At 58.5% G+C, this 9667-nt stretch overlaps 2 protein-coding genes across 2 annotated transcripts; both read left to right on the forward strand.

The window, feature by feature from the left end:
- Positions 1-798: 798 nt before the first annotated feature.
- On the forward strand, positions 799-5690 carry LOC120751493 (carboxypeptidase A1-like). The gene is made up of 12 exons (XM_058420174.1): positions 799-832; positions 2021-2069; positions 2386-2467; positions 2854-2988; positions 3177-3275; positions 3799-3900; positions 4148-4249; positions 4361-4471; positions 4653-4743; positions 4880-5079; positions 5327-5411; positions 5484-5690. The coding sequence occupies exons 1-12, from the start codon at positions 799-801 to the stop codon at positions 5669-5671; spliced, it is 1278 nt and encodes a 425-aa protein (XP_058276157.1). The 3' UTR covers positions 5672-5690.
- Positions 5691-6467: 777 nt separating this feature from the next.
- LOC120751722 (carboxypeptidase A1-like) lies at positions 6468-9275 on the forward strand. The gene is made up of 11 exons (XM_040062005.2): positions 6468-6560; positions 6747-6828; positions 7016-7150; positions 7223-7324; positions 7426-7527; positions 7607-7708; positions 7806-7916; positions 8102-8192; positions 8462-8661; positions 8847-8931; positions 9059-9275. The coding sequence occupies exons 1-11, from the start codon at positions 6469-6471 to the stop codon at positions 9244-9246; spliced, it is 1290 nt and encodes a 429-aa protein (XP_039917939.1). The 5' UTR covers position 6468; the 3' UTR covers positions 9247-9275.
- The last annotated feature ends 392 nt before the right edge of the window (positions 9276-9667 follow it).

Genomic DNA, 9667 nt, shown 5'->3' on the forward strand with positions numbered 1-9667 from the left:
GAGGGGTTCTGTCCGTCCTCGGGGTCCGTGGTCCTTCTCCCACCCATCATGGAGAGCTTCCTGGTTTTCCTCGCCGTCCTGGGGGTCACCAGCACCGAGCAGCTCTTCGTGGGGTGAGTCCTGCCGGAGCAGGGGGCGGTGGGACACCACGGCTGGGATGGGGATCCAGGTGAGAGAGGCTCATCCCCACCACTTCGGGGTCGGCCGGAAGGGTGACATCCCGAAGGATGGAAATCCGACAGGGGTTTTGTTTTTTCCCAGCTTAGGAAAGATCTGGTCTCGGCACAGGTTTGGAGGGAGGTTTGGAGCGTGCAGCAGGTGGAAATTAGGGAATGCCGAACCCTGAGGGCGTCGCTCCGAGCTTTGCCGGGGTGTAGAATCCCAGAGGATCCAGGGATGATGTGCGTGGCTCAAACACGACGGCTGTGGAGCCATCCGAGGGTTGTCGGGAATAAAACCCAAGGATTGCTGGGAATAGCCAAGGATTTCTGGGAATAACACGCCATGGGAAAGAACAAGATGTGGCTGGAGAAGGGAGGGCAGCACTTTTCCAGGACAAACATCCTGGCCGTAACTCCCGGAGATAAGAACAGCGAAGTGCAGTGCAGGAATGAGGCTGAGAAGGGGGGATGGAATGTAGGGGGGTGGTTCAAGGATAACCCCAAATTCCCAAAGCCTCCAACCCATTTCCAGAAAGGCCTGAACGAATGGGCTGGCAATGAGCAGTAACTTGTAGAGAAAGCGGGAATTCCGTGTTCAGAGTCGGGAAAAACCTACCCATAAAAACGTTCCCCCGGGATGTTGGACGTCCCACCAGCTGGAGCCAGAGCTGGTGAGCTCCTGACCAGGGACAGGACCCAGGGAAGGGATGGAGCTGTGCCAGGGAGGGGTTTTAGGTTGGATATCAGGAAAGGTTCCTCATCCAGGGGATGCTGGGCTCCCCAGGGAATGGTCACATTCCCGAGGCTGCCGGAGCTCTGGGGGCGTTTGGACAACGCTCTCAAGGACAGGGTGGGATGGTTGGGGTGTCTGGGCAGAGCCTGGAGCTGGATTTGATCCCACTTCCAGCTCGGGATATTCCGAGACGTGACTGACCCAGCTTCCTTCCTGCTTCGCTTCCTCCTCGGCCGCGATGCCGTGGTTGAGGGATCCACCCAGGATCTCCTCCAGGCACGGGCCAAGGGAATGTCAGGGCTGCTCCCTGATGTTGGAAAAATCAAAAGGATTTAATGCCTGCCTGAGTCCCCCGGGCACGGATCGGCAAATGGAAATTGTTATCACGCCGGGGGAGGCGGTGAGACTGATAAATGAGGAGATAAGAGGAGGAAAGGCACGAAAGGGGAAAGGTGAAGGAATTTTGGGAGCGGCTTTAAGCGCTGCCCAACGGTGGAGGTAAAGGATTGATCCGAGGTGGGAAAACATCTCTCCCACAGAACATTTCCTCCTCTCCAGGGGCTGTGCCTGTCCTTGGGAAGCCCAGCCAGGCTGGATTGGGACCTCTGCTAGGGAATATAGAACATGTGAGATGTTCCCCAGCATCTTAGGAGCTGCTCAAACACGGCTTGTTGGAGTCCAGGGCATTCCTTTGGTTGCCCTGGAGGGTCAGGGACCTGGGCAGGGGGTCTGGGACCCCAGCCCAGAGCTCAGAGCTCAGAGAGACACTGGCTTTGATTTCAGTCCATGGGAAAAACTTCCTACACTGAGAGAAGGTTTACATGCCAAAAGAATGTGAGAAATAGTAGTTTAGCTTATCACAGGATGAGAAAATTGTAGTTTTAGGTTCCTAGCATTGAAGTGAATGGGGACAAGATGGAGAATCTGGGGCGTTGTCTCCTTCTCCTTCTCCTTCCCTCACTCCATTGCTGCATTGACGTGGCACAAAGTAGTTAGTGAGGATTGGGTCAGAGTAAAGATGACCTTTTTAGTAATAGTGATAGACATTGGTAATAAATAGTAAATAAGAAATACGTAGTAATTAGTATAAAAGATAAGGACAGCCCAGCTCGGGGGGAGACGTGAGGAATCCACGCAGCTGCGAACATCTTGTCGGACTCCGAGAAAATTGTAAGGTAAGAAACAATAAACGAAGTGTGCAACACTGAAAAATCTAAACCTGAGAACTCCGTCTCTTCCTTCGGCTCGGCTCGGAGCTGTGCAGGGGAGCAAAGGACCCTGAAACCACCTCAATGTTGGGGTAAGCCCCCGACAACGGCTGGAGATCATCTCAGGCTCCCCAGCACTTGCTCTTTCCCCATCATGGCTGCTCCAAACCCGCATTGTTTTTTTTTCCTCTCGACACCAATTGATGAGTTTTCCAAGGCTCTGAGCTGGTCTGGAGCCTCCCCAGCCTCCCCCCAGCCCTGTGACCGCTCTGCCTCCCTGCAGGGACCAGGTCCTGCGCGTCACGGCCAGGAACGAGGAGCAGATCGCCCTGCTCAGGGTGCTGGGCGAGCAGGAGGAGCTGCAGGTGAGCTCTGAGGGGTCCTGAGCACCCTCCTGATGAAGCCAGGGCTCCCTCCTTCTTTTGCCATCCCATCCAATTTTCCAGCTTTTGGAGATGTATCATTTAGAACCACATAAATATGAATTTAATCCGAGGCTCCTCGAGCTCAGAGCTTCTGTTTCGGATGAACTGGGAGCATCCCACAAACACTCAAACAACTTGGGCTGAAACATTTCTGTGGGTCCCTATCCAGAGATCCACCTGTGGCCCAAAATTTATCCAAAACCCCTTTTTTAGATCCTTCATGGAAGCTCCTGTGAGACCCCTGGAGGTGCTGGGGAGCTCAGTGGATGAGCACCGGCGCAGGATGGGGCCAAGTTCTCCCTTTTACCTCAGCTTCTTCTCCCCAGGTGGACTTTTGGCGTCACCCCAACATCCCCGGCCACCCCGTGGACCTGCGGGTGCCCTTCCCCAACCTCCAAGGAGTCAAAAAACTCCTGGATTTCCGTAATTTTTCCTACAGCATCATGATCGAGGACGTGCAGGTAATGGCTGTGATGGGAACAGGACGAGCTCCTGCGGCTCAGCCCTGAGAGAAAGTCCAAAAAGTTGGAAGTCAGGAGACAGAAGAAAACTCCAACCCCCTGCTCCTCCCACCCTTTTTGATCTTGGTTTTTGTTTTTTTTTTTTTTTTTGGGGGGGGGGGGGGTTTATTTTTTTGCCTCCTAACCAGGAATTACTGGATGAAGAAAAGGAAAGCATGAGGAGGTCTAGGAGGGTAAAGAGAAGCTCCAGGACGTTCGATTTCGCCTCCTACCACACGATAGACGAGGTACCCTTCTCTGCAGAGCGATGGCTTTGTCCTGCTTGGGGTCACACTGGGGTGACGGTCACGGTGAAGTTCTTGGGGACAGCTGAGACCTCCCTGGGACACCTTTCTCCTCCTCGGAGGGGCTTTTAGCTGAGATGGGAGACTGGGAAACCTTCCACGTCCAGCGTGGACACTCCTGGGATCTCCCACCCTGTGGAAGACATTTTCAGCTTCACTTTGGGGGTTCTTGGAGCTCGGTTTGGGACTGGTGGAGGGGCTGTGATGGTGTTGGGAGGATCTCAGAGCTTTTCCCCTCACCGTTCCTTCTACTTTTCCCCTCACCGTTCCTTCTACTTTTCCCAAAACCTTGTGATGTGCCTTTCCCTGCTCACATGAGGTCTTCCCCAGGGGAGTCCCAGCTCTCCAAGGAAGCACCAGATCTTCCCCAGGGAAGCTCTGCCTGTTGCATCCAGTGCTGGATGCCCTCAAAACCCAGAGGTGAGAACCAGGCTGAGCCCCGTGACCTGGCAGCTCCTCTTTCCAGATCTACGACTGGATGGACGTCCTGGTGGAGGATCATCCCAAGCTGGTCAGCAAGATCCAGATCGGGCAGAGCTACGAGAACCGGCCCCTGTACGTGCTGAAGGTGGGTCCCGGGGCGGCCTCAGGACGAGAAGCTGTGCCAAGGGAGGCTCAGGGTGGACATCAGCAGGAATTTCTCCATGGAAAGTGTGGTCAGGCCTTGGAAAGGGCTTCCCAGGGAGCTTTGGGGTCCCAATTCCTGGAGGTGTCCGAGGAACGCCTGGATGTGGCGCTCAGTGCACTCAGGGGTGGGGCACAGGTTGGGTTCCACGATCCCGGAGGGTTTTTCCAACCTCAACGATCCCGCACAGTTCAGCACCGGGGGATCCAACCGTCCGGCCGTCTGGCTGGACACCGGCATCCACTCGCGGGAATGGATCACCCAAGCCACCGGCGTCTGGACGGCCAACAAGGTGACCCTGGCATCCCCTGGGATGTGGGACCCCCAATTCCCACCCTGCGTCCGTCCCATCCCCTCGTCTCCGAGGGGCACCGGGGCAGCTCCTGCTCCTCTCCACGCACAGATCGCCCAGGAATACGGGCAGGACCCCTCTGTCACGGCCATCCTGGACAGCATGGACATCTTCCTGGAGATTGTCACCAACCCCGACGGCTTTGCCTTCACCCACAGCTCCGTGAGCGCGGGGACGCCGCGGGGGGATCTCGTCCCGAGTGCTGTCCCCGACCAGGGCTGCCCGTGGTTTTTGGGTGGGGAGGGATGTTCCTCCCCGTGTGGGACGGCGAGTGGAGATCCCTGGAGATGCTTGGGCAGGGGTTGGGGTTCACATCCCTGTTCCAGTCTCCGTGTGCTCCTAGAACCGCCTGTGGCGCAAGACCAGGTCCATCAACGCTGGATCCCGCTGCGTCGGAGTGGATCCCAACCGAAATTGGGACGCTGGGTTTGGAGGTGAGGCCTCGGCCACCCCGCGCCGGGCGTCGTTCGTGCCTCAAAACATCAAAGCTTTCTGCTAGAGCGGAGAAAGCTAGGGATGGAAACCGTTCCCGAGGGATCCTCTCTGGATCTCCTCCTCTCCCTGCTCCAGGTGCCGGCTCCAGCAGCAATCCCTGCTCCGAGACTTATCATGGCCCTCACGCCCACTCCGAGAAGGAAGTGAGAGCCATCGTGGATTTCATCCGCGCCCACGGGAAGGTGAAATCCGTCATCTCCATCCACAGCTACTCCCAGATGCTGCTCTTCCCCTACGGGTACAGGAGGGCGCCCGCACCCGACCACCAGGAAATGGTGAGATGGCTCCAAAACGTGGGGCTGTGACCCCCTGGAAAAGTCAGGCAGAGCATCCCGGGAGCTTCCCTGCTCCTCCCGTTAGACACAACCCGAATATTGAACCCCTGCAGCTGGGTCCTGAGATGGACCTCAAACAGCAAAAATTCGGGGTTTTTGGGAAAACCTAGAGCAGGAGGGATGGGGAATGAGGGGCTCTAGATCCCCTTGCTCCTCGATCCCACCACTTTTGGTGGTTCCTTTGCAGAATGAGCTGGCCAAGAAGGCCGTGAGCGACTTGGCCGCCGTGTTCGGGACAAAATACACCTACGGCAGCATCGCCAACACCATCTGTGAGTGTCCCTCCCTCATCCCGCAGCAAATCCCTCGGGAACGCGCTCCCAGCTGGGCTCCTCTCCCTGCAGACATGGCGGGAGGCACCACCATCGACTGGGCCTATGACAACGGGGTGAAATATTCCTTCACCTTGGAGCTGAGGGACTCGGGGCGCTACGGATTCCTCCTGCCCAGCTCCCAGATCGTCCCCACCGCCACCGAGACGTGGCCGGCGCTCCTGGACATCATGGTCCACGTCCTGGAGCATCCCTACTGACCCCAGCACCTCCCACAGCATTCCCTCCTCTCAATAAATCCTCATGGAGATTCAGCGCTTTTGGGCACCCTCGGTTTTTTTTTTTCCTATGCTAAACTCCAGAAAAAGGGTGGAAAAGGACTCCCAGCCCTGCAGGTGTCGATTTTCCCCTCGTGACTTCGGCTCAAAGGCCCCGTCCTCCGGGGGCTTTGGCATCCTTTGGAGCCAACAGCCAGCATGGGAGGAGATGGGGTTTTTTGGGCAACCGGCCCCAAATTTGTGGGGTTTTTTGGGCAGTTTTGTTCCGTCATCCTTTCCCAGGGGGCTGCAAGGAGGGGCATGGGGCGCCCTCAGGGCCATCGCTGCCTGCAAGGTGCTTCCAGGCATTTGCTGTTTATTTTTGGCTCCTGGGACAACTGTCACCTGCTCTGACCTCTGTCCTGAGCCAAGCTTTACGCCACTTCAGCCGGATTTTAAACTGCTGTGGTTCAGGGATCCAGCTCACCGCGGCCACGGTGAAAATCTGCGTTTCGCGCGTTCTCAACCCAAACCCATCCTTCCCCTCCCCTCAGCCGGCGCTGGGGGCTGTGGGATTTTGGCACCTCCCGGTCTCACCTTGCCGGCAGCTGGCTCACCACGGTCCCAATTCCTGGAACAGATCTGGCCGGGACTGGGAGTTCCTGGATGGAGATGACGGGGCCTGACCTTGGCTGGCGGCAGCCAGAGCCTTCCCAGGGCTCTGGGAAAAGGGACAGCTGGAGGGGCTGGGCTGGGGCCCCCATGCCATGGGATTTAAGAGGCGCCGGGGCGCTGTTGGGATGCGAGACCGGCTCTCCCTGCTGACCATGAGGCTCCCCGTGCTCCTGGCTGCCCTGGTGGCAGTGGCCGCCTGCACCGAGACCTTCGTCGGGTAGGGGGGCCGGGATGGGGGACGGCGGCACCGCGTGGGGCAGAAGGAGATGGTTCAACCCCGAGGGAGCGCAGGGAAAAGGCTCGGGGGAAACCCCCGGAACGGTGGGGATGGATGGGGTGGGGTTAGGCTGGACTAACGGGGCCGGAGCTCGTCCCACACCCCCGGCACCCCCTGACCCCACAGGCACCAGGTGCTGCGCGTCGTCCCCCAGAGCGATGAGGAGCTGCAGAAGGTGCAGGAGCTGCAGGACCTGGAGCATCTGCAGGTACTGGCTGTGGAGGTGGATTTTGGGGACACCCCCCCAGCCCACGGCCATTGTTTTACACCTCACCAAGAAAAGCAAGGACGGGGTTGGATGTGGGATTACAAGAACCGAGCCAGGCCGGTGCTGGGGGGTGCATCCCGAGGCAGGATCTGAGCCCTCATCTCCGTTTTTCCCGCCCCCCATCCAGCTGGATTTCTGGCTGGCTCCCCGCAGGCTCGGACTCCCCGTGGACATCCGCGTGCCCTTCCCCAGCCTGCAGGCGGTCAAAGCCCACCTGGAGGCGGGCGGGGTCTCCTATTCCATCATGATCGAGGATGTGCAGGTCAGCAGGGGAGCGGGGCAGAGGTGGGATCCCATCCAGTGGGAACGAGGCTCATTCTGTCCCACCCCACAGGCCCTGCTGGATGAAGAGCAGACGGAGATGCTCCGCAGCAGCCGCCAGCTGCCGCTCAGCACCGAAACCTTCAACTACGAGGCTTACCACACCATAGACGAGGTGGGGAAGCACGAAATTTGAGGCGTTTTGGGCGAAAAAGTTTGCTCTTGGGCAGGAGGGCGAGCTTGGGAGTGACCCCCACCATCCCTTGTCGTTCCTAGATCTACAATTTCATGGACATGCTTGTGGCCGAGAACCCCAACCTGGTGAGCAAGCTGGAGATCGGCCGCTCGACCGAGAACCGTCCCCTCTACGTGCTCAAGGTGAGGGTTTGGGGGGTCGTGATCCAGAGGGGAAAGCGGTGACAGGGACAACGCCAATCCTCCCTCTCTGCTCTCCCAGTTCAGCACGGGGGGCACGAACCGCCCAGCCGTGTGGATCGACACCGGGATCCACTCCCGCGAGTGGGTGACACAGGCCAGCGGCGTCTGGTTCGCCAAGAAGGTACTGACACGTCCCAAAAGGTCCTCAGGAGCCGTGGGATCCGGGTGGGTGATCCCACAGGGAGGACAGGCAGCCCCGAACCTCCGTCCCTCTCTAGATTGTCCAGGATCACGCGAATAACGAAGGTGTGGCCTCCATCCTGGAGACGATGGACATCTTCCTGGAGATTGTCACCAACCCTGACGGCTTTGCCTTCACCCATACCAAGGTATCGCCTCGCCTTTCCTCTCCCTGCTTCCTACAGGATGGGGCTGGGGGGCAGGATTTGGGGAGTTCCACATCCCTGAGAGGGCAAAGCCTCCTCCTCCACGTTTCCACGGGATGGGAAGGGGACCAGCGCGAGCTGTGGAGCTCCAGCCCCGCGCACCGGCTGAGGCGGCTCTGCCCTTCCAGAACCGCTTGTGGCGCAAGACCAGGTCCAAGCACTCGGGCTCCATCTGCGTTGGAGTGGACCCCAACCGCAACTGGGACGCAGGTTTTGGAGGTCAGAGCCGTCCCCTTGTCCCTGCGGAGGCTCCAAAGCTGTTTCTGGCTCATCGGTGACCCCTGGGGAAGAGGTGGGGTTTGCTCTCCGTGGCAGAGCCGAGGGTTTGGGCCCCCCCAGTGACAAATGAGAGTCGCCATAAAAATGGAGGAGCCCCGGGAGCATTCCTTGATCACCACCAAGGAACCGAGGGGGTGGTGGGAAAAACCTCTTGGGCTTGGAAAACCCCCGAATCCCCGCCGCATTCTCACCATCCTCTCCCTCCGCAGAGGCCGGCGCCAGCGGAAACCCCTGCACGGAGACGTACCACGGACCCTACCCCAACTCGGAGCCCGAGGTGAAATCCATCGTGGACTTTGTGAAGAGCCACGGCAACATCAAGGCTTTTGTCTCCATCCACAGCTACTCCCAGCTCCTGCTCTATCCCTACGGCTACACCAGCGCCCCGGCGCCGGACCAGCAGGAGCTGGTGAGGCACACGTGGTTCGGAGGGTTGGGATGGGGTGGAGCTCTTCTGCTGCTCCAAGGAGGAGCCACATCTTTCCTGCATCCACTGGGAAGCCGGGAGGAGCTTTGGCACCCAGAAAAAAAGGTGGATCCCGCAGGTTTTCTCCCTTTGTTTGGCTCATCTTTCCCCCTTCCCTGTATTCCCAGCACGAGGTTTCTGCCAAGGCCGTGGCAGCTCTGTCCTCCCTGTACGGCACCAAGTACAAGTACGGCAGCATCATCACCACCATCTGTAAGTGCCGGGGCAGCCCCAAAATCCCCCAAATCATCCCTCACACCGGCCAAATATCCCGTGGAATTCCCTTACAAAGCCACAGAACCTCTGAATCGCCCCCCCCCCGTGTTTTTCCCTCCCTCAGACAGAGCCAGCGGAGGAACCATCGACTGGACCTACAACCAGGGGATTAAATATTCCTTCACCTTCGAGCTGCGGGACACCGGGCGCTACGGATTCCTGCTGCCCGCCAAGCAGATCGTTCCCACCGCCCAGGAGACCTGGCTGGGCCTGAAGGTCATCATGGAGCACGCCCGGGACAACCTCTACTGAGCTGGGATCGGGGCTGGAGCAGCTGGAGAAGGGGGAAGAAGGCAATGAATCAATAAATAAATGGGAAGAAGGATGAGAAGAGCCCGCGGTTGTTTTCCCTTTTTCCCAAACCGGGTGGAAAAGGCCTTTTGGAGCTGGAGGTGGTGCCAGCACAAACAGGGCGTGCTGGGCCGGTGGCCTGGAAAAGGAATCGATGGAAAGGGCAGGAAAATAGCAAGAACAAAAAGAAAGGGAGGAGGTGAGGTGGTTTTTCCCTTTGCTCTGGCAGAGGAGGGAAAGGGAATCGGGCTCTGGGACACGAGGCCAGCAGGATTTATTGGGGCTCCAGGAGAGCTGCAGAGGGGCTGGGGACAAGGCCTGGAGGGACAGGACACAGGGAATGGCTCCCGCTGCCAGAGGGCAGCGCTGGATGGGATCTTGG

The sequence above is a fragment of the Hirundo rustica genome, chromosome 4 (assembly GCF_015227805.2).
Source record: "Hirundo rustica isolate bHirRus1 chromosome 4, bHirRus1.pri.v3, whole genome shotgun sequence".
Classification (NCBI taxonomy): domain Eukaryota; kingdom Metazoa; phylum Chordata; class Aves; order Passeriformes; family Hirundinidae; genus Hirundo; species Hirundo rustica.

Excerpts from the sequence above, each read along its gene's own strand:
- LOC120751493 (XM_058420174.1), top strand. The coding sequence starts at position 799 with ATGTTGGACGTCCCACCAGCTGGAGCCAGAGCTG. Across the intron at positions 2,070-2,385 it reads GACTCCGAGAAAATTGTAAG|GGACCAGGTCCTGCGCGTCA; the intron begins GTAAGAAACAAT and ends GCCTCCCTGCAG. Across the intron at positions 3,276-3,798 it reads CCTACCACACGATAGACGAG|ATCTACGACTGGATGGACGT; the intron begins GTACCCTTCTCT and ends TCCTCTTTCCAG.
- LOC120751722 (XM_040062005.2), top strand. The coding sequence starts at position 6,469 with ATGCGAGACCGGCTCTCCCTGCTGACCATGAGGCTCCCCGTGCTCCTG. Across the intron at positions 7,325-7,425 it reads CTTACCACACCATAGACGAG|ATCTACAATTTCATGGACAT; the intron begins GTGGGGAAGCAC and ends TGTCGTTCCTAG. Across the intron at positions 8,932-9,058 it reads CAGCATCATCACCACCATCT|ACAGAGCCAGCGGAGGAACC; the intron begins GTAAGTGCCGGG and ends TCCCTCCCTCAG.